Raw genomic sequence first — 24,612 nt, forward strand, 5'->3', positions numbered from 1 at the left:
TGAGAAACACTGCCCTATTCCCTCGGGACCTGACCCACTCTAAATGCTGCCCTGGTCGCCTGCTTAGCTCTAGCTGTCCCAGGAACAGTATTTTTTTCCCTCAGTGTCCTACGCTACCCAACAGAGACTCAGTATAGGAAAAGAAGCCATCCACTCCAAGCAGTCCTCTGTTGAGAAGAGGATCCAGGTCCTATTCTGATAATAGAAGCACATCTTTGTAAAACAAGGACAATCTTGCCACCACACACAAAAACCCAAACCAAATTTTTTTCCAGCCAGATGACCTGATTTCAGCTGAGGAAGAGGGAGTCCTGTACCTAGTTACACCTCTTTGTGATATCATTATGTTCACTTTACTAAGTGAACAATAAAAACAAGATATTTAGGAGAGACCAATACAGTTTTATGAACTCATATTTTAATTCAAAATTCTGAGCTTTTCTAGAGAATGAGACATGAACAACTCATGGAATGGACTTTAGTAGTTTCTCTTTGTAATTTCTAGCACAAAGGCACAGGCATTAAGACAGACAGCTGCCCTAACAAGCCTTTTTTTTTTTTTTTTCCAGAACATCAATTATATATCCCTTCGGCTGGAGTCCACAAATCTAGTCCATGTTGTAGTCCCTATGATTACTTCTCTGTGGCTACTTAAGTTCTAGTCTTTTTTAAGCTCTGAAAAATATTCGGCTTAAAAACTAAATTCAGTAGGATGCGTGCACAGTACAGGGACCACTGGGGCTTTTAACCCCAAATTTACCTTTGTTCCTTTTCTGTCTGTAGGAAAATCATCCAATCAGCTTGGCCCACGGGCACTTAATTCTTTTTTGAGGCTACCTTAACTCCTTAGGAATTACTAAAACTCAATGAATATTAGAAATCAATAACCACCCCACTGTAAATTATAAAATCACTTGCCATAAGAAATAAGTTACCAACCCATGTCTTTAAAGACACTGGAAACCATTAGCCATTTCCTCAAATACTAGTATCTCGTTAGAAAACAAGAAAATTAAGCTTTTACCTGCCTTAAAATCTGAGTTTTATAGCCCTAGGAAAGCCAACAATATCCTAAAAAGGGAAAAGATACCAATGCTAGCAAGACCAGAGTCTAGGATACTAAGTTGACGTGTGTCCTTCTAAATCCTTGAAAAGCAGGGATGACAAAGTTCCCTTTCTGCTGCAGCCCCCACACCCCATAGCAGTCCAGACCCACAGCTGGGTACACATTCACTTCTCAATAAAAACTGTTGAAAGAACTACTCCTTAGAAAAAATATCCCCAAAGTTAAAGCTTTCAGGCAAAATTTTGGTCTTAAGATGAGCAGAAATATTTTTCTTTAATCTGTCAGGGGCTACTGGGGAGTGGACTATATCATAAAACTTGTCAACTTTATATTTTGCCAAATAGAAATGGGAAAATAGATAGTTGTATAGATAGACAGATGGATATAGACAGATGGATAGATGGGTAGACCAACAGACAGACAGAGAGATACAGATAGGGAAAGACACAAGATGAAATTTTTAAGAACAATCTCTAATGACAGAGGTGTTCATCAACTTTAGCTTTACAGAACACTACTACATTGTTCTTATATTTATCCTTTAGCTACAAAGCAAAGAAAGTGCCACACAGGCTGACACCTGGGAGGCATGAATCAGACACAGTCCTTTCCAGCCGCGGGTGAGAGAACAAGAAACTAGCAGCATGAGGTCGGGTAAACGTAAAAGCGAGAAAGGAGGACAGAGACGCCATGCCGAAGGAAGGGGCAAAGGCTGGCAGGACAAAGTTGCGTGGAGTGTGGGTGATGGCGAGGCTAAAGGCAAACACAGGTGGGCCAGTTACGGAGAGTCCGGCTACAACCTCTCTGCTCAGCCCGACACCCCCGGAGCCTCTCCAGCTTAATCCCCAGACAGGGGAGCGGCTAGCATGGCTTCTACCTTTTCTGCCAATGCCACACTAAGGATTCCCCTGAGGGTCATGACTACAAACCTGGTTCCCCTGGAAACTAGAAATCAGGCTGGAGAGTTGCCTCTGAAGGAGGGGGCAAAGTAAACCAGGCATGCAACAGTTCAGAGTTTCTTTGCTGGGCAGTTCATCCCACTGGGAAAGAAAACCAGGGTTCACACCATGACAATGTTGACTGCGGGATGTCCTTGTTGACACTGACAAGAAAAGTGGCTAAAATTAATGAATCACAGGGCACCATTCCTGCTGAGAAAGAAATGCTAGTTGGGAAGCAAGGTCACTTCATCTCACCCATGAAACCATACCAGGAATAAAGCTAAATGGCACCCCACGGTGGTGTCATACAGGCAGATGACTTTGGATATCAGGCTTCCAGAGACCAATATTATGCATCCCAGCATCCATTTACCCATCTTCTGATCCCAGGTGGGAAAATGTGCCCATCTCTAGCCAATCAGCTTATTTCAAACTGCAAGGTCACAGTGATTGGTTCAAGAATGGGCTACAGGTCCCAAGTCAGATAAATGAGACTCAAGGTCCCAAGTCAGATAAATGAGACTCAAGTATGAGACTTTACAGAGTAGAAAGGACTCTATTTTCATTTCTTATAAGCAGAATTTTAAAGATGGTCCCCAAGATTCCTGTGCACTGGTTATGCAATCAAACACTAATTTAGATGCTATGTTGAAGAGATTTTGCAGATATAATCGAAGTCCTAACTCAGGTGACCAAGGGTACAGAGATTGCTTCAGTGGGCCTGATCCAATCAGGGTGAGCCTTTTAAAAGCAGAGGGCTTTTTTTTAGCTGGTAGATTATAACATCAGAGATTTGTAGGACAGAAGGATATGGTGCTGCAGGCTCAAAGATGTAGAGGCCAAGGTGAAAAGGAATGCAGGCAGCCTTTAGAAAGAAGCTGAGAGCTACTCCCAGATGCTGACCAGTAAGGAAATGGGGTCTACAGTCCTACAAGCTCAAGGAAGTAAATTCAGGCAATGACCTGAATGAGCATGAACATGGACTCATCGTCAGAACCTCCAGATAAGAATCTATCATGGCCAATGCCGTGATTTCAGTTTTGTGAGACCTTGAGCAGAGTCTAATGGAGTCTATCCAAGTTTATTATCTGCACAACTGTGAGCTAATAAAAGAGAGAAGCTACTAAGCTTCTGGCAATTTGTTACACGGTAATAGAAAACTAATATACACTGGGATTACTAGCTGTAAGAATAACATATCCTCAGAGAGGGGTCAAACTAAACATAAAGTCGATATAGAAAAGGAGAGTTGAAATGGAAAGATGCTGTCTACTTGACAAGCCTTTAATCCCTGGATCTAGCCAAGAGTGGAATCTATCCTGATAGTAAAGTTCCAGGTGTGTGAATCAATAAAATCCTATTGTTTATGAAAGCCAGCTTGAATTGACTTTCAGTCACAAGGAAACTAGAAAAAAAAAAAAAAACAACTATCAGTCAATTCTGATCTAAAGGCCCAACCATGTAGACTGGGTTTGTATCTCAATAGAAAAATACAGCTGCCTGGTCCTACAGAAAAAAATACCATTCAGCCAACTGAGGAGCATTAAGGACCTAAAGAAGCCTCTTGCTAGACAATTTCCTCAAAATTAAGACAGTTTTGAGGGAGAACCACATCTAAAACAAAATAGCAAGTAAGACCATCTAGAAGCCTAACAAGGCTTGATGGCAGAATGTATCTATATGCTAAACTATGGATGGTAATAAAAAGACAATCAAACCCTTCACATGGAGCCCCACACTTAGACATGTGCATATACAGTCAAAAAGAGGCACAATCTGCCTCATTCTATCCCTCATGGGAACCCATGACTAAATCCTGTAAGCACTAGGGGGGTAAAAAGCAGAAACAGTGAGTGTTAAGACTGAAAGCACTCCTAGAGTTAACCCAATTCAAAGCTTGCCTCAATTTCACAAATGAAGAATGAAAAGAAGCTGATGTGATGATTTATGGTATGCAGTTTGGGAGTTGGAAAAGTAATATGAGGACCAAATAGGGGAAGTGTTCTCAGGGAAGGGGAGATCCACTAGTTTTCCTCATATATTGTAATTTTTTCTTAATTGAAACTGAAGCCAGTAGTGGGAACTACTAGGACATGGAGAGGGAAAACAGTATTTTTTCTCATTTTATCCTTCAAGCAACTTTTTGAACTATTGACTGCTTAATGATTATGCTGCTAAGTCGCTTCAGTCGTGTCCGACTCTACACAACCCCATAGACGGCAGCCCACCAGGCTCCCCCGTCCCTGGGATTCTCCAGGGCAAGAATACTGGAGTGGGTTGCCATTTCCTTCTCCAATGCATGAAAGTGAAAAGTCAAAGTGAAGTCGCTCAGTCGTGTCCGACTCTTAGCAACCCCATGGACTGCAGCCTACCAGGCTCCTCCGTCCATGGGATTTTCCAGGCAAGAGGACTGGAGTGGGGTGCCATTGCCTTCTCCGAATGATTATATAGACAAGGGTAAACAAAACCAAGGATTATGGTGAATTAGACTTTGACAGATCTCAAGTCAAGAATATTTTCCAATCAAGATACAGGACACCACAACAAACAAAACCTTCTTATGTATTATACAGGCAGATAATTTCCAACCAGGATCCAGGGGACTCCAACAAATAAAATCTCCAGATGTCATACAGAGGCAGAGTCAGAAAGCTCAGGTCAATGCCAGAATGGACACAATCAGTTTTCCAGAAACCAGCTCCTATAGTATAGTCCCAGAGACATCGAAGCTCGTGGAGTGGAGAGGCAAATCCTATTGAGAGACACATGGTCAAAAACTGGGAGCTTGAGAGTGGCAGAAGAAAAGTGAGGCTGGCAGGAATTAAATGTATACTCATCCCAGTGAAAATGAGAAGCGAGTTTCTCAGTTCACTGGGAAGCTATCAGGAATACACACACAGATGGATGCTTATAGGTAGCTACTTGACATCATGTATTACCTTACTATACAGAGGAGAGCTCAGGTCAACTACTAGCTCTGGAATCAAACACAGCAGAGCCTCATCTGAGCAAGTGGAATTAAGAAGCTTAAGACGTAGTTATGAAATACCAGATGTGAACTTTGTAGAAAATACAGTAACACCTTAAATTTGTTATAACCAACAATTAAAACATTAGGGTCCACAAAAACATCTGGAAAATATTTGTGAACTATGCTTCTTACAAAGCTCAAGAAACACATTTTGGGGGGACTTCCCAAAATGGGAAGTGGTTGTCCAGTGGTTAAGACTTTGCCTTTCAATGCAACAGAGTACAGGTTCGATCCCTGGTTGGGGAACTAAGATCCCACGTGCCTTGAGGCCAAAAAACCAAAACATAAAACAGAATCAGTATTGTAACAAATTCAAGAAAGACTTAAGAAAAGAAACTCTTTTTTGTTTCTTTAGACTTACAAGTTAGAATGGAAGAGAGCAGATATGGAACTAGTGAGTTCTTTTAAAGAACTAGAAGGCTGTGTTTTGGAGAGGGTAGTATATAAACAAAAGGGTCAAAGAGCAAAGAAGATGGTTAACACAACAAAACATTTTTCCTCATACTTCCACTCAGAGATGGAAGGAATACTCCTATAAAATATCAAATGTACAAAGAGACTGAAAGATAGTTCTTTTAAAAAATTACAACTAGTTGCAATTGATCATGAGTCAAAAACTAGAAACAACCATACAATGGGTTACAGCAAGGAGAATCAAAGTTAAAACTACACACCAAACATATATGAATCACACACATACTGCTGAGTAAATGAAACCAGACACAAAAGAGCACATACAGTCCATGTATATACAGTACATACAGTTCAAAAAACAAGCAAGCAAACAAAAGACAAAACAAATCTACTTAAGTCCAGAGAATAGTTATCGTTCTAGGGGAAGAGCGATTGGAAAGAATTAAATAAGGGTGCCTGGGATGCTAACAATGTTCTGTTACTTGACGCTGGTTACACACTTTGTGAGTATTCATCCAGCTGTACACTTACAATATGGACACTTTTCTCTATGTCTTTTCTATCTGCATTAAAAATACTAAAGTAGTATCTCCCACCTGTATTCCATAAGACTATGTTGCCGAAAGAAATATTATTATGGGTTTCTTTCATAAGAGAGTTTGGCAGTCTCTAAGGTTAGGAAAAGCTAGGGAAGATCACGTTTACCACATTCCCATTCTGTAGGATGTCTCCATCCATGAGTTTGAATGAGTCAGTTCTCCTGGCATGGCTTTGGACCAAGAGCAGCTTCTGTTCAAGTTTCCTCAGTGTGTGCTCCTCTGGTTTCCTTCAGCCCCTCAATCATAATCACAGCATGATCTGCACATATGATTTACTCCCTTACTGGAACAGTTGCACTTGAGCACACACTGTTATCAAGTCTGGATCAGCAGCACCAGCTTTCTCATGCAAGAGCCCACATTTACTATATGGCGCTGACTGCTCTTTCAGAGGCCTGTCTTCATTCAGCACTCTTGCACCCGTGTAATCTCAGGGCAGTGAACTGGCACATTTCACGTAATGTGCAAATACAATATAGTGAAGGAATACAGAAAAGCAGATTTTCATATAGAGCTTTGTGCAACTGTAGTTGCACAAAGGGGCAACTCAAGTAGTCTTAGCAATCTCATGGGACTCCAGCTCACAAATCAGAGTTTTTTCCCATAAACTTGAAACCTATCACAAGTTGACTCTTACAATCACTTCATCTTTCTATTCGCTTATGTCAAGACAAATAGGTGCTTCTTTACAACTAGCATTTTGCTTAGTTCCCAATGGGGCAAACAGCTGTGTTCATTGATTCAAGCTCTTGCCTCTTCTCCCTCAAACTTTTTTTTCCACTCTTCTTACCACAAGTAAGATTGTGGAATCTGAAGCCTGTAACTATGCACAAAAGAATAACAAGCAGGATCCTTAGGACACTGTCCACAACTTCAGTAATTTATTTAACTGGGTTTAATCAGGAACCCAGTTTACCTTTAGTTATTCATTTATGCCAGGTTCAACAGTTTAAAGAAAAATATAATCACCTAAGTTCAATTAATTGTCTTTTTTTTTGGAGACAGAGGAGAGATGGCACCAAATGACAAACAATTTGCCTAAAGCCCATCATTTCTCTTCTTGGCTTATGAACATCAAGTCTCTACATTCTTTTTTGACATGATCCTAATCAGATATAACACCCACTTTTCCTTAATTATACAATGGGACAAGAGAAATTAGAGTATTCCAAACCAATGACTAAAGCAAAGGCATTCATAAAAAAAGGAACCCTAATTACACTATAGTGATTTCCAATGGGAGAATTAAATTACATATTTCAAAGAAAATCTAGAACAAACATTAACACTGTGATGTCCAGTTCAGTGGGAAACCACCTGAATTGGGAAATATGGCCTCAATGTCTCAAATTTATTAGAAGACCACTTTGCAACACCAAGCTGTATCATGCCCTGAGGAAAAATAGTAAGCAAGATCATATTTGAGACTGAAAACGGGATTAGAAAAAGCAGGAGGGGAAGATAAAATAAAATTAAGAGAAAATTTTATAAATGTTAACTCTCACAGCCGTAGTACAATCCTGAAGCAAAGTTGGAAGAAGTGTAATGAAATGACTGCTGGCCTTGGTTTTGGTCCAAGACACAGTGATTAGTCTTGCAAATAACATTTTAAATATATTTGCTCCAGAGCAAGGGGAAACAGCACCCAAAGCACTGCAAGAAAAATAAGCTCTTATTCTCTCTTAAGAGCGAGAATATTTAAAGTTTTAACCAGGATAAATTTCTAGTACTAGGAAAAAGAATAATACTTTTCATGATTGGCTAATTCACATTCATAAAAACCACAGTGAGTGCACCTACCTCATGGAAGTCCTGCTGAGTTTCATCTTTTGGCCAAATGGCAGCCCTCTGTTCTATTCTGTAAGATACAAAGAAAAAGTATTGCCACTTAAAAGAAGCCTTTCAACAACGCACATTTGTTGCAGATTTGGCCACATTCCTGTTAAAAACCCTCAGTGGTGTCCCATTGCCTGAAGAACAAAATCCAGACTCCTTATAATGATCTGTAACACTCACCTCCTGCCACACTCACCTTGTCGCCTAACCTCCAGCCTCTGGCCTTTCGTTTCTTGAACACAGAGTGCTGGTTCCTTGTTCAAATCTTCACACTTGCTTTCCCCCTAGATTTTCACAAAGCTGACTCTGCCTAGCACGAACCATCAACTCGGCTCCGGTGTCACCTCCCAATGAGGCCCTCCTGATCTCTCTAACCAAACTATTCCTCCCCTTCAGTCTTTAACACACTGCTTTTGGATTTTCCTCATAGGGCTTCTCACTACCTAAAGTTATGCTGCTTATTTGCATTTCCACATTAAAATGTAAGCTCCAAGAAATCAGTGACTGTCCATTTTATACACTGCTGAGTCCTCCAAACCCAGTGCAAATGCAGTATTTTTATGATCAAATGTGATCTGATACAGTTGTTATGGAAAGATACCATTTGTTCATTGAAGACAGCTTTTGGAAATTCACTCTATCACTTACTCAACAAAATATGCTATAGCAATTGCTGTGTAACACAGTAAAGCCAGGTTTTGCACTTCAGTTTCCAACTGAAAAAAAAGACTTTAAGGCAAATCTACTCCGAATAAATGTTTTTAAGTTTAAAAACAAACAACAAAACTCCACTACTGGCAGATGTTTAGCTCTGAAACATGATTCATCAAGTGCTATGGTCCAATGGCATCTATTACATAACATTAAAGATTTTCTGCAGCAGTTTGCATGCTATTATATAATACATATATTTAATTATAGTTATTATCCTTATTAAAAGGCCTGCTATCTTAAGGAATAAAAGCCGTAGTCAGCATTAAGTCACTTACAAAAGGATTTATTTTAGGACAGAATTATTTACAATTACTATTCTGCTTTGGTTTGAGTTCTGAAGAAAGCATATATGTCCTCTGAATGGTCATCTAGATGAATGATTTCTGAAAGTAATGATGCACATTTAGAAATGCCACAAGTCTAACATCTTCAAAATATTCTTAAGAACAAAAATTTTTTTCACTCCATGAGTATTGCTAACTGTGTAAACAATTTACTTCTAACGAGAAAAAGGAGGAGATGGTAAAACAGAATTTGATGGTCACACTGATGTTGACCATGTCTGCACAAATATCCCTCCTGGGTATGAGACAAGATTAAGGGTCCCAACTACGAATCCATGGAGAGATGGACCAGGTGAGACAAGAAAGTGAGGAAGAAAACGCTGGCACACCAATCCTCTGCCCGTCAGTTGCCTAAGACACAAACAGTGACTCCAAGGCTTCAGAAAATACACAGTAGCTTTTTCCTGCAAAATGGGAGAAACCCTCTTGGGGACAGGCATGAAGCTGGCTTATCCAAGAATATCTAAAATTCTGAATAGCTTATAACCTCTCTGTAACCTAAAGTGGTTCTCAAACTGTGTTTCTATGGAGTAATGGCAGCACCACCAGAAAGAAATGGAAGAGTTGTGTTCTCTAACGGAAGGAGTATTTATCAGTTCTCAGCCATGAATGTCTGCTCTGATGCCAGCAGATGGGGAAAAAATTACATGGGAGCAAACATTAATGGAAGAAAGCAGAAATAAGAGTTGGTTTAAAATATACAGTATATATTATTGAGATGCAGACAACAGCTACATGTAATACCTTCTCATAACCTTCCAAGAAAGCTACTTGTCATCTCCAGACAAACCCCAGATCAGGTTTGAGAACTGTGATCTAAACATCAAAGATGCTTTAGTAGTCATCTGAATGTCTCTTGTGTGACTTGGACAGTGCTCTGGAAATGAGACTCAAGGAACAGCCCTCTACGCCTTTAGGAAACTTAGAGTCTAGTGGATTCTGAAGAAGAGAATAAAACTAATTAGAACCCAGCCTCGAGGCTTTCATAAATCAAGAAATGAGGACATGGGAGCTGATATTAGAATGGTGGAGAGGAGATGGGGAGGGAGAGACAGATGAAAGAAATATTTTCAAGGAGAACACCACCAAGAGGTCTTAGATGTATATTGAAAGTGCTGAATGAAAGAGATGGGGTAATAAGATAGAAAAATAGGTCATTTTGGAGGGGAGAGTGGGTGGCTTGCATGAAGAAAGGCAATTCGTGAATTTTTACTTAGACAGTTGAAGCTTGAAGTAAGGATGAAATAGGGAAGTGAGAGTACCTGGGCAGGGCTCACCCAGCACAGGGCACTTGACATTGTGTTCTGGAGAGCAAGGGCAGTGGTAGCAGTGACGCACGGTGGTCCCAGGCTGTGCATCAGCTTCTCATGGTGTGGCCAGAGCCTAGCACGCTGCTGGCACATGGCACACACTCACTACATGCTTATGCATGGATGAAGGGAGGAAGAAACAGAAAGATCCAGACCCGAGAATGACTTCTGGATCTACCACTTAAACTTGGTGTGGGTACTCATGGGCAAGGTATTAACCTCTCTCACTCTCAGTTTCCTCATCTGTCAAGTGAAGATGATATCAGGTATGTCACAGGATAATTCAGGATGTGAAGGACAGTTCAGGAAAAACATTTATAGCAACTGGTAGGTGTATTAAATGTAACACATGCACTGTTTGATCAAATGTAAAAAACACAACAGAATTATAAATTATAATAATGAAATGGCATAATTAAAAATAATAATTGAAGCTTCGTGAGTAAATAAGCTGAAAGAGATAAAAGCTGAGTCATACTTATTCAGGGCCACTAGGCAGCTGTCTGGCAGCTAGGGCACAGAAGGAAGAACCATGAAGAAAATACAGAAGGATCACTAAGGAGATAAGAAGCCAACAAGGACAACAATTTAAACAGTGAAGAAAAAAGAGGATACAAGAAAAAAGAGTATCAAGAAGTCTTACAGGAATAATACTCCTTTAAAAGAGGAATTTAAAAGAATGAAATAATGTCATTTGCAGCAATGTGGATGGACCTAGAGATTAGTAAAGTAAGTCAAAAAGACAAATACAATATGATAACTCTTTACGTGGAATTTAAAATATGAGAGAAACGAACACATCTACAAAACAGAAAAAACATCATAGATATAGAGAAAAGACCTGTAGTTGTCAGGGGTGGGGGTGGGGAGAGAGGGATTAGAAATTTGGGATTAGTAGATGCAAACTAATATATATAGGATGGATAAACAAGGTTCTACTGTTTAACATGGGGAACTGTGTTCAATAACCTGTGATAAACCACAAGGGAAAAGAATATAGAAAACAGTGTTTCTATATGTGTATCCCACTCTCTATGCTGTACAGCATAGTCCGTACTGGTCATAGCAAAATCCCTACTGCAACAACACAAGAGATGACTCTACCAGATGGTCAATACCATTCAGACTGATTATATTCTTTGCAGCCAAAGATGGAGAAGCTCTATACAGTCAGCAAAAACAAGACCAGGAGCTGAATGTGGCTCAGATCATGAATTGCTTATTGCCACATTCAGACTTAAATTGAAGAAAGTAGGGAAAACGACTAGACTATTCAGGTATGACCTAAATCAAACCCCTTACGATTATACAGTAGAAGTGACAAACAGATTCAAGGGATTAGATCTGATAGAGGACCTAAAGAACTATGGAAGGAGGTTCGGAACACTGAACAGGAAACAATGATCAAAACCATCCCCAAGAAAAAGAAATGCGAAAAGGAAAAATGGTTGTCTGAGGGGGCCTTACAAACAGCTGAGAAAACAATGAGAAGCAAAAGACAAAGGAGAAAAGGAAAGATATATACATCTGAATGCAGAGTTCCAAAGAATAGCAAGAAGAAAAGAAAGCCTTCTTAAGTGAACAATGCAAAAAAATAGAAGAAAACAATAGAATGGGAAAGACTATCGATCTCTTCAAGAATATCAGAGATATCAAGGGAACAATTCATGCAAAGATGGGTACAATAAAGGATATAAATGGTATGGACCTAACAGAAGCAGAAGATATTAAGAAGAGGTTGTAAGAATACACAGAACTATACAAAAAGACCTTAACATTTTGGATAACCACAATGGTGTGATCATTCACCTAGATCAGACATCTTGGAATGTGAAGTCAATGGGCCTTAGGAAGCATTACTATGAACAAAGCTAGTGGAGGTGATGGAATTCCAGTTGAGCTGTTTCAAATCTTAAAAGATGATGCTGTGGAAGTGTTCCACTCAATATGCCAGCAAATTTGGAAAACTCAGTAGTGGCCACAGGACTGGAAAAGGTCAGTTTTCATTCCAATCCCAAAGAAGGGCAATGCTAAAGAATGTTCAAACTATTGCACAATTATACTGATCTCACACACTAGCAAAGTAATGCTCAAAATTCTCCAAGGTAGGCTTAAACAGTATGTGAACCGAGAACTTCAAGATGTACAAGCTGCATTTAGAAAAGCAGAGGAACCAGAGATCAAACTGCCAACATCTGCAGAGAATTCCAGAACAACATCTATTTCTGCTTCATTGACTAAGCTAAATCCTTTCACTGTGTGGATCACACCAAAGTGTGGGAAACTCTTAAACAGATGGGAATACCAGACCACCTCTCCTACCTCCTGAGAAATCTGTATGCGGGTCAAGAAGCAACAATTAGAACCAGACATGGAATAATGGACTGGTTCAAAATTGGGAAAGGAGTACATCAAGGCTTAATATTGTTACCTGGCTTATTTAACTTTTATGCAGAGTACATTATACAAAATGCTGGACTGGATGAAGCATAAGATGGAATCACGATTGCCAGGAGAAATATCAATAACTTCAGATATGCAGATGACACCACCTTTATGGCAGAAAGTGAAGAGGAAATAAAGAGCCTCTTGATGAAAGTCAAAGAGGAGAGGAAAAAAGTTGGCTTAAAACTCAATATTCAGAAAACTAAGAACATGGCATCCAGTCCCATCACTTCATGGCAAATAGATGGGGAAACAACGGACACAGTGTCAGACTTTATTTTCTTGGGCTCCAAAATCACTGCAAATGGTGACTGCAGCCACAAAATTAAAAGATGCTTGTTCCTTGGAAGAAATACCATGACAAACCTAGACAGCCTATTAAAAAGCAGAGACATCACTTTGCTGACAAAGGTCCTTATAGTCAAATCTATGGTTTTTCCAGTAGTCATGTAGAGATGTTACAGTTGGACCATAGGGAAGGCTGAGCACTGAAGAATTGATGCTTTTGAACTGTGGTGTTGGAGAAGACTCTTGAGAGTCCTTTGGACTGCAAGGATATCAAATTAGTCAATCTCGAAGAAAATCAACCCTGAATATTCATTGGAAGGACTGAAGCTGAAGCTGAAACTCCAATACTTTGGCCACCTGATGCACAGAACTGACTCATTGGAAAAGACCCTGATGCTGGGAAAGATTGAGGGCAGGGGGAGAAGGGGACAACAGAGGATGAGATGGTTGGATGGCATCACTGACTCAATGGACATAAGTTTGAGCAAACTCCAGGAGTTGGTGAAGGACAGGGAAACCTGGTATCGATGGGTTCGCAAAGATTTGGACATGGCTGAGCGGCTGAACAACAGCAATGCTATACAGGAGACATTAAACACAACACTGTAAATCAGCTATACTGCAACAAATTACAAAAGGAGTGAAAAGCCTAACAATTTCAGGGAAATACCAGGCACTGTACTTATATTATTTCATCTAATCCTCACAGTAACCACAAGAGTTTAGCATTATTAGAGCTATGTGACCCAACAGGACACAGATAAGGCAATTAAATAATTTTTCCATTCACTAAACAATTATTAAACACCAAATTATGGCAAGTATTACTACTGCAGGTGTTGGGAATAAAGCAGTGAATTAACAAGTTTCTGTGTCAATGCAACTTACATGCTCACAGAAGCAGAGAGAACCTAAAGAAGTAAACCAGGGATCTGTGACGCACCAGATGCTAAATATTACTGAGAAAGAGCAAGCAAGGCAGCGAGAACAGGGTGTGCAGGAGGACTGCCCAAGCTCACGCTGCCAGGAAATCTCCAAGTCATCCAGAGATGATGAAAATGAAGGCGGAGAAATAAAGAGGCCAGTGGATCAGAAGAGATAAAGGTCACGGCAGATGAGGAAACAGAAATGGAAGCGTCTCACTGGAGATATTTAACAATGAAAAGAGAAGAACCGGAACAGAAGCTAGGTATCTCAAATTCCCTTTTACTTAAGACCTTTAAAGGGGGTGCTTGAAGCAGGTACAATCCTGCCAGCTCCAACACAGCCCTGCCCTCTAGTCCAGCCCCAGGGAGTGGGAAACTGCATCCTGGACTCTTCAGAGTCTGATATGGCTCTCAGCACTGATGCCCCCAGTCCCCATCGCCCCCAACCCCAATAGCCCCATCACCACTACACCATCACCACCACCAACACCGCCATCGCCACCATGATGACCACTGCTATGATACAAGTCAAAACACCTTCTGGAGGAACATAAAACAGCTGCGTGCTGATTTTAAAAGGGTATTTTCCTGGGCTGTGTGACTACAAAACTGTGGCCAGCCTGTGGAAGTGCAACTTGTCTACAATCTGTTGAAGTTCCCTCACTCCTAGGACCCTAAAGCCTGTGCTGAGTCAGCCTGCAGGGTCATCCTGCAGTGACCATCTCCTGGCAGGCAGACTGAAATTCAAAACAGCTAAGTGAACGAAGCATTAAGATGTTTTTCTTGGCTGATGGATAATGTCAAACCCGAAATGTGATAATTTGTGAAGAAGCAGTATTTTAGCATAGCATGTTAGATTTATATCAACTTTCTGTAATTAAATTAGCAGACAAAAATGTTCCCTATCTCAGTAAAAAGCTTCCTCATCTATCCAAATCACTGGTGGAAGACACCTGAGAGTCATCTGACGCTCTCCTCTCCCTCAAGTCCAAAGGCCAAGCCAACCCCAAGTCCTTCAGTTTCTCGCCCCAAATCACGTTTACATCAGACCTCTCTGCTCCCCCCGCCACTACCCAGGCCACGTCACCATCATCTGCCTTCTGGGCCACCTTCCTGCTCTTACTACTTCTCCTCCACCTTCTCCAAACCAATGCCCACATGGCAACCTTGTCGCTAACTTTCTGCACACTTACAGATCAAAATATTTCAAGCACCCTGTGACATCCTGAAGGAGTGGCATCCATACACTTCTTCAAACCTGACTCATGCCGATCTCCTCCTCCACGCTTCTCTCCACCTCAGGCCATCATATGTGCTGCCCGTGTCCGCAACACTCTTCCCTCTCCTCTTCCTCTCCTAGTAACTCATGCAACCTCTAGATACCAGGTGCCGATCAGGTCTCCCTTTCACGGGGCTCACTGTATTCTGGTCTCTCACATCTGCCATGTAGCACATCTCAGTCCCTAACTGTGTATCTGTCTAATTATTTAATTGTCTCTTTCTCAGGATGGGAAGTTCCAAGGGACAGGGATTCTATGAGGCTTGTTTAATGTTTTATGTTTACAGCTAATCTTGGCATTTGGTACATAGTAGGCACTCACCGGTTTGCTAATAAAGGATTAGTTCCAGGGCTATGAGTGGCTGCCAATTCCGGTATATTCCTCAGTGTGTGAAATGATTAGGATAAAACTCACCCTCCCTCCTCCACCTGTAGCAGGAGGGGCTGACTCTTATCCCCACGAGCAGACACATTTTTTGCTGAGGAGACCTGCTACAGATGAGCAAGTGACTTTCTAACACACGTTTAGAAAATCTGGGCAGAAAGTAAAAGCAGAGCATGAGACACACTTTTCAGAGTCCTTCATAAAGAATTAGAACCCGAAAACTAAACAGTGCCTACCACGGGTCACATCTTAAAACTCAAGATATTCCACTGCCTTGGATGAGCCTCTGTATCAGAAAACAACACAGGATACGCTAATGTATACCCGGATGACTGTCTGCGGGCTGGATGGCTGCTGTTTCCTGAAACTCCTCTGAAAACAAAAGGTGTATCCCAAGAGGACACCCCTCTGAGCACAATATTCATTATATACAAACAATCACTCCATATACAGACACGGACAAGATGCCAAGAAATTCCAGTAATATTATTAGAAACAATAACAACCTCCAATACCACCAAGTAAGAAGTTCCTTTCCCTGTGGGGTGTAGGCTGTATTAAAGACATTCTCTCACTGGTTTTTATCAAATTTCCATGATGAAGGACTGAGATCAAATATTGCACAGCCAACTCCAAAGAGAAAGAAACCAAAGGACAGAGTTCAAAATGATGTTCAAAGAGATAGCTGATGAGAAACAGAACTCTAAGTTGAGAGCTATTTGTACACTCACTCCCCCTACCCCATGTATCTCCGTGTCCAGGCCAATGAACTCCCACAGAGACGACATGGGTGTCGGGACTGATCCCCAGGAACAAGCCCTCTGGGAACTGGGACCTAAGCCTATCTCCCATCTTGTACTTCTCTGAAGACTAGAATCAATCACTGTTAATAAGAAGAGATTCCTGGCCCCAGACTCACTGAGTCAGGATTTCCCAAGGCATGCACTGGGAATATGAAATTAACAAGCACTCCAGGGCAACCCCAAATGGGAAACATTGCCCTGAAGGTTCAGATCATCCACCTGGGAAGAGACCAGTGGCTGAAGGATGTAGGTGAGGGACTTCGGGGGGTACAGGAGTGACCCAGTGTTTCTGGATGGGCCTCCCAGGGGACACGGTCTAGAAGAAGGAAGAGCTAAGTCCCTGGAGATGCTCTGAGAAACTCCAAATAAAAGGCGGGACAGGCACCTCAGCTGAGTGGGCTGGAATAGAGCCCAGAAATAGCCAGAAAACACACTGATGCCTGGAGAATAATCGTGCAGTGAGACAGGCTCACAGTGTTGGGCCTGGGAGAGGGAAGGAGGCTGAGTCTGGGATAGGGGCGCCAGCAGGTCCAGAGGTCCCAATAAAGCATGATTATTCATCACGCTGAGAGGACCCCCTGGTCTGATGAGTGGGACACAAAGCTCCCCGCCTCCACCATCTCACATGTCCACTCACTCAGGACAGGGTGATCAGATACCCAGTCTCGGGCAGGCAGTGCTCAGCCCAAGGGGCAGAGTGCTCTAGCAGATGCTTCCATCCCACAGACAGCTCTGCTCACTCTCACGAACCCCCTCAAGCCCCAGCCTAGTCTCTTCAGTTTTCTACCTCAACTTTCAGAGGGACATTACTGTCATGTAATTGCTTTTTCCTCACGTACAACTATATTATGAACACGTGCCCACATAAGTAAAGGCTCCAGTAAAACATGGTTTTAAGTACCAATCATGAAGACAGGCATTTCTTAAGCAGGCAGTGGTAGGCCCTCTAGGGAGCATTTAGGAAACTGAGGGCTATTTGTGATGCACACAGAGGTTGGGCTCCCCACTGAATTCTGTGAGCTGGAGCCACTGCCTTGACAGGCATCGGGCAGCCTCACACAACAAAGAATTCCCCACCCACGAACCACTTCCAAACGTCTTCTGGGAATGTGAGGGCCAAGGGCACTTGGCCTTTGCACAGTCTTAACTAGAAAATGATGAGAGGGGCTTCCCTGGTGCTCTAGTGGTTAAAAATCCACTTTGCAGTGCAAGGGACACCAGTTCAATCCCTGGTCTGAGAAGATTCCACATGCTGCAGGACACCTAAAGGCCTGTGCTCCAACTACTGAAGCCCGCACGCCCTGGAGCCCATGCTCTGCACCAAGAGAAGCCAGCACAGCTAGAAGCCCAGGCACCACAGCAAGAGAGTAGCGCCCACTCACCGTATCTGGAGAAAGCGCACGGGAGCAAAGACACAGCACAGCCAAAAGACTTAGTTAAAACAATAGTGGGTGAAACAGAAGTATCTAGAACACACGTGTGGAGAGGGGATTGGACCCAACTGTCTCAAGTGTGTCACTCAGGACCACTATTCTACGATTCAAACATATAAAGAAATCCAGCCATGTGACTTTCTACCGAGTTCTCTCAGAGGGATCAATTATCTATTATATTCCTATCTTTTTCCATGATCATATAATTGAAAATTTTACATTCTAATTTTGGTTTGGTTAACCGTTTCAAATCCTAAACCTAGAGAACTTTTACCCTTAAGTATAAGCCAAGGAAGGAGAAGGAAATGGCAACCCATTCCAGTATTCTTGCCTAGAGAATCCTGTGGATGGAGGAGCCAGGTGGGCTGCTGTCCATTGGGTCGCAAAGAGTTGGACACGACTGAAGCAACTTAGCATGCATACACTGGAGAAGGAGATAGCAACCTACTCCAGTGTTCTTGCCTTAATTCCAGGGACAGAGGAGCCAGGTGGGCTGCTGGCTATGGGGTTGCACAGAGTTGGACAAGACTAAAGCAACTTAGCAGCAACAGCAGCATAAACCAAGGAAACTATAATGGATGTACATAGAAATATTTTTCAATGATTTTTACTACAGAAATGTCTACAGATAAAAATCCTAGAAGTTACCAAAATATCAAATAATTTGGAGTTAGTTAAATCAATGATGGTATATCCATAGAATAGCTATTTCCAGCTATGGAATATCCATAGAATAGCTATCCATAGACTAGCTAATATTTTAGAATATTTCATGATATAGAAAAATACAGAATTAAGTGCGACAAACAAGTTACACAAAAATGGGTCTCTAAGATTTCATATATATGAAGAAATTTCACATATATTTCATATATATATAAATATATAAACTCTATCAAAAATGTTTTTATCTAGTATTGATACAGGATAAAAGAAAAATAGAAGGGGTTGGTGGGAGCCCTATGTGTCATTATATATGATGTGTGTGTGTGTGTGTGTGTGTGTGTGTGTGATATTTAGCATAAGTCCTGAAAAGGAATAATCCTGTTGATAATACGAACAGAGGCACTGGAGTAGCCATTGCCTCATTGGGAAGATGAAGAGTAAGAAGAACAGCTTCATTCCCATGGCCTCAGGAACACTGACTACTTAAATAGCTAGTCAATGTTCTAAATTAGATTTAAGTTTAAACCCACACTGTCACCTATAATCATTACTGAAATTTCTCTCTTAAATCAATTCCAAGTTAGGGCAAGAAGTTTCCCAAGGTGTTGAAACATTAAGGACAAAGTTTTTTGCTCCATCTCCTAGAAATATTATTTCAAACATAGGGCCATAAAGAGACTACAGTCTGTAAAATAAGTTTCTTATAGAAAATCATACATTAAGGTATTCATTATAGAAAATCAAATTTGTTCAACTTAGCCGTAAATGAACTCAGCAGCCTTGTGATAATTAACCCATTGCTCTATTAGTTTCTGTATAAAGATTGGATAGTCAGAATACTTTCCAGTCTAGTTTATTCTGTAGGGTTTGCTTAAAATAAGTATTACTTCTCTAACAGATTCAAACTCTGCTGCATTGGGAAGGCCCTTTCACACACACATCATTCTTTTTCATGCCCAAATTAAAACAAAGGCAAGAACATTAAAACGTATACTACAGCAGTAGCAGAGGTTATATCTGGGCGGTATACAATTATAAGGAATTTTTATTTCCTTGGAATTTACTGTATTTCTTAATAAAACCATGTGTCAAAAAAAAAAAAAAAACCATGTGTCACTTACTTTTATTATTTTTTTAATGAAAAATGAGTTTCCCTTTTATCTTTATCCTAATCATTGTCCAGCCAACATGATAACATTTTATTGAGTGATCAAGGGCAGAATACTTCAAAAAAAAAATAAATAAAATGAAGAAGGAAAAGAGGGTTTCATTTCCAGAATAATCAAGTGTGGGCTCTTTTTCAATCAACACTAAGGATTTGGTGTGGGATTCTTTTGTGCGTGGTCTACAGCAGGGAGGATAAATTATTTTTATCTGTGGCTGCAAGAGCTTTATTATTAAGCTAAAGTCTTTCCATGTCTAATCCTTTAAACATCCGGGGTGTTGACAATTTTCAGGCTTGAGGCAAATGGGGCTTTAGAAATCACCTGACTGAAACATGAATTAGGGGAGAGGGTGGTCACCTTATAGACAAGAGGTAAAACCTGCATTTCTTTTAAGTTTATGTTTTTGAAGTAGAGGTGACTTACAATGTTGTGTTAATTTCTTTTGTACAGCAAAGTGATTAAGTTATACATATATATATATACGTTCCCTTCACATTCTTTTCCATCATATCGTAAAATGTTGAATATAGTTTGCTGTGCCATACAGTAGGACCTTGTTGTTTATCTATTCTATATAAAAGTTTTCATGTATGCATGCCATGTGCTCAGTCTAGACTCCGCAACTCCTGTCCATGGAGTTTTCTAGGCAAAAATACTGGAGTGGGCTGCTGTTTCCTCCTCCAGGGGATCTCCCTGGCCCAGGGATTGAATCTGCATCTCTTGTGTCTTCTGATGCACGTGGATTCTTTACCCACTGAGCTGCTGGGGAAATCTGGGGTATAATAGTTTACATCTGTTAACCCAAAACTGTGGAAGGAAAGTTATGACAAACCCGGAGAGCATATTAAAAAGCAGAGACATCAGTTTGCCAAAAAAGGTCCATATAGTCAAAGCTATGGTTTTTCTAGTAGTCATATATGGATGGATGTGAGAGTTTGATCATAAAGAAGGCTGAGAGCCAAGAATTGATGCTTTCAAATTGTGATGTCAGAGAAGACTCTTGAGAGTCCCTTGGACTGCAAGGAGGTCAAGCCAACCAATCCTAAAGGAAATCAACCCTGAATATTCATTGGAATGACTGATGCTGAAGCTGAAGCTCCAGTAATCGGGCCTTCTGATGCAAAGAGCTGACTCATTGGAAAAGATTCTGATGCTGGTAAAGACTGAAGGCAAAAGGGGGCAACAGAAGATGAGATGGTTAGATAACATCTCTGACTCAGTGGACATAAACCTGAGCAAACTCTGGGAGAGGACAGAGGAGCCTGGAGTGCTACAGTCCATGAGGTTGCAAAGTCTTGGACATGACTTAGCGAGTGAACAACAACCCCAAACTCCCAATCCATCCCCTTTCACCTCCCTCTTGGCAACCACAAGTCTGTATTCTATATGAGTATGTTTCGGTTTCACAGATAAGTTCCTTTGTGTCATATTTTAGATTCCATATATAAGTGACACCATATGGTATTTAAGACCCTGAATTTCTTAATTTCCATTCCACCAGCGTTCTTCTGCATCCATGGGGTGGAGGCAGGATAGGGGCTGAGGAGAACCCTCACTACATGACTGCCATTCTATGCAGTATAAGCAAAAAAGGCTATTTTTAGAATCCATGATTACCCAACTATGTACCAGACTCTCAAAATTCTGTCGACAAGTTAATTTTTAAAAAATCTCTATCATATCCCTTTAAAAAATGAAAAATAAATTCTAAAAACACACTAACAAGAAGAGCACACTGATAATACACAGATCTCTGCTCTAGTACAGTCTTAAAAGGCACATTTTATGTTCTTTACTGTTAAAAACCTCTGGGTGCTCATTCCCTTACTCATTCTTTCTCCTTTTAGCAGAGCCCATTTAGACTCTGCCTACTTCTACAAAAAAAACATTTGAACAAGAAACAAGTAGCTATTAGAACACACACAAGTTGTCTATCTCAAAAACAAAAGATGAAAGGATTTATCCCCCAAGGAAAAGCTGCTGCCAACAAAACTTCCTCCTTCCATAAAGCAACAAAGTTTTCTCTTTTATCTGAAATGTTACAAAAATAGTCAAAGCCATCAAAGGCCATTATCCTTGCTAATACCCCAATCTTCAACCCCCTCTAACTGAGGACTTCAGATGATCTAATGAACTCCAGTTCGCAAATGAAACCACCAACTTAATTAGTAGTAACATATTGCTATAGAATAGCTCTTGTTTATACAGGCAAGGTCTTTAATGACATTAAAAGGCTTAATACTGTCATAAATTTTAATACAATATTTTAAACACAAGTGAGTTTATCACTCTCAAAAGTAAATTTACTTAGCTGGGTAAGAAATCCGCCACTTCATTAGTATTCTCCTACAACCATAAATTCCCTTTTGTCATATCTGAGCATTTACAGAATTGGCACTGGCTTTAGCTATAAAAATCAATCAAACTGATGCATATTCATCACCTAACTGCTCTAAACAGGCTGATGGTGCTTGTCCTGGTTCTATTGCAAGGGAAGCCCGGGCTTAAGCAAATTACAGCCTTGCTGGGTGTCAAACTAGGAAATGAGAGGGTTGTATTAAATGATTACTAAAGCTTCATTCTTGCTCTAACTAAATGCAGTTCTGTACCTACGAGTTTTAAAAAGCTCCAGATACTAAGGACCATGCCAGAGTAGGGCAATATGCAGCCCCACCACTCAGATGCACTGAAAATCCAAATTAAAATGTAAACACATCGTCTTTCATAAGGAAGCATTAAGGTATTTATCAGCCATCACCTTATTCGGGCTGAGCTCCAGGCAGCTAGAGTCCTAAGGATGAGCAGTTGCTGGGAAGAAAAGGATTGAAGTAGGCATTTAAATCAAACGGTCTATAAGAGCCAGGCAAAGAGCATACATAGAGATCTGAGTGGGAATTGTGGGAAAACGAAGAGCTGCTCCTAATTATTCCAACTAATTACTGCCTTACAAGAATGTACACCCTGGGTTATCCCATTTTTACATATTTCAAAAGAATGTCAAAAATCCATAAAATCTCTGATATTTAAACATTGAATCCTGAAGGATTGATGCTTTTGAACTGTGGTGCTGGAGAAGACTCTTAAGAATCCCTTGGAGAGCAAGGAGATCAAACCAGTCCATCCTAAAGGAAATCAACCCTGAATATTCATTGGAAGGACTGGTGCTGAAGCTGAAGATCCAATACTTTGGCTACCTGATGCAAAGAGCTGACTCATTGAAAAAGATCCTGATGCTGAGAAAGATTGAAAGCAGGAGGAGAAGAGGGCAACAGAAGATGAGATGGTTGGACGGCATCACCAACTCAATGGATGTGAGTTTGAGCAAACTCTGGGAGATAGTGAAGGACAGGAAAGCCTGGCATGTTGCAGTCCGTGGGGTCACAAAGAACTGGACAGGATTTAGCAACTGGACAACACAAATGTTTTGAAACAGTCTACAAGCCAATTGCATCTCCATATTAGATACACTTGCAGGACACCAAATGTGAGATCTCTGCTGTGGGATACCATACAACTGAGGAATAAAATAGAAAGATGGGGGGAGATGCTAAATAGGAAGAAGGATGCAAAGAAAGAGGATAGAATGGGCTAAGTCACTATCTGAAGTTGGCTCTCTTGAGGGAATTCAGAACAAGCAAACTTGGAGGCAGGAAGAGATTAAGAAAGTGAGTCTAAACCTTTTGGGTCATGGGTAGCATATGAGATTCTCGTAAATGCTTTAGAGATTTTCTCTGGAAAAATAAACCTAAGGAGTAAGAAGAATAAAGCTGCCCACCAAGATGTCTGTATGTTTGTTCCTTGCTCTCCTCCCCTTGTTACCTTACATGGCAAAGGGGACTCTGTAGAAGTCATTAAGTTAAGGAACTTGACATGGAGTGATTACAGTGAGTTATCTCAGTGGACCCAATCTGATCACATGAATCCTTAAAATTGGAACATCTCTCCTGCCCAAAGCAGGAACAGAGAACACCCTGTCCCCACGCTGGATCTCTTCCTTTAGCTCTAAACCTTGTGCTCCGTCACCTGTGTTCAGCCATGCTTGCTCTGCACCTTTCGTGAAAGAATGTTGCCCACAGCCTGAAATATAACATGGTAGCCCATTCTCAAGGCTCTGACCTTTAAAGGCTTAACACTTTTCCATTCACACACAGAGAAAAAAGAGAATAACCTTTGTCCTGTTGTAGGTTTATAGGAACATTGTAATCAGACCTACATAGAGAGCTGTAAGAACAAACAATTCTGGCACCAAGTGGTTTGCAACAACCAACCACACCACCATGCCTCCTAGGTACAAATTTATAGTCTTACGGTTCTGTAAGGACAGATGGCCAACATGGTTCCCACTGGGATAAAATAAACGTGTCAGCAGCCTTGCCTTCCTTTCAGACAAGAAGTCGGAATCTCAGTTGGGTAAGATGGTTCTTTGGAATACAAGTCCACCACCCTCTCAGCCTGCTGGCTTTCTGAACAAAATCGCTATTTCTTGCCCTAACAACTCATCTCTTGATTTACTGGCCTGTTGTGAGATGAGGAGTAGGAGCTTGAACTCAGTCACAGTTAGAAGAAAACATGGAAGAATGCTCAGAGAGATGCAATGTTTCTTGCTTTGAAAATGGAAGAAGAGGTCACTTGCCAAGCAATGTGGGCAGCCTCTGGAAACGGGAAGAGGCAAGGAAATGGATCAGTTCTCCCCTAGAGTCTCCAGAAAGGCATGTAAGCCTGCTGACAATGTTTGTTTTATCCTAGTGGGATCCCATGTTGGCCATCTGTCCTTACGGAACCATAAGATTATAAATTTGTGTTGCTGTAAGCCACAGGTTTGTGGTCATTTGTTACAGTACCAACAGAAAACCAATATACATAAAGACAATCAAAATTTGGCAAAAACGTTCACAGACCTCCCTGATGCTCATCCATAGACATTAGATAAAGACTCCGTGCACTAGAAAGAGCTGAACAACATGAT

At 41.0% G+C, this 24,612-nt stretch overlaps 1 protein-coding gene across 9 annotated transcripts in view; it reads right to left on the minus strand.

Moving 5' to 3' along the window:
* Positions 1-24,612, minus strand: part of FAM13C (family with sequence similarity 13 member C) — a 139,772-nt gene that overhangs the window by 51,356 nt on the left and 63,804 nt on the right. For all 9 annotated transcript variants that reach the window (XM_060406447.1, XM_012105090.3, XM_060406446.1 and 6 more), the window contains one exon: positions 7,852-7,909. In XM_060406447.1, coding sequence (XP_060262430.1) covers positions 7,852-7,909 — 58 coding nt within the window. The remainder of the gene's footprint in view (positions 1-7,851; positions 7,910-24,612) is intronic.

Source organism: Ovis aries, chromosome 25, assembly GCF_016772045.2.
Source record: "Ovis aries strain OAR_USU_Benz2616 breed Rambouillet chromosome 25, ARS-UI_Ramb_v3.0, whole genome shotgun sequence".
Classification (NCBI taxonomy): Eukaryota; Metazoa; Chordata; class Mammalia; order Artiodactyla; family Bovidae; genus Ovis; species Ovis aries.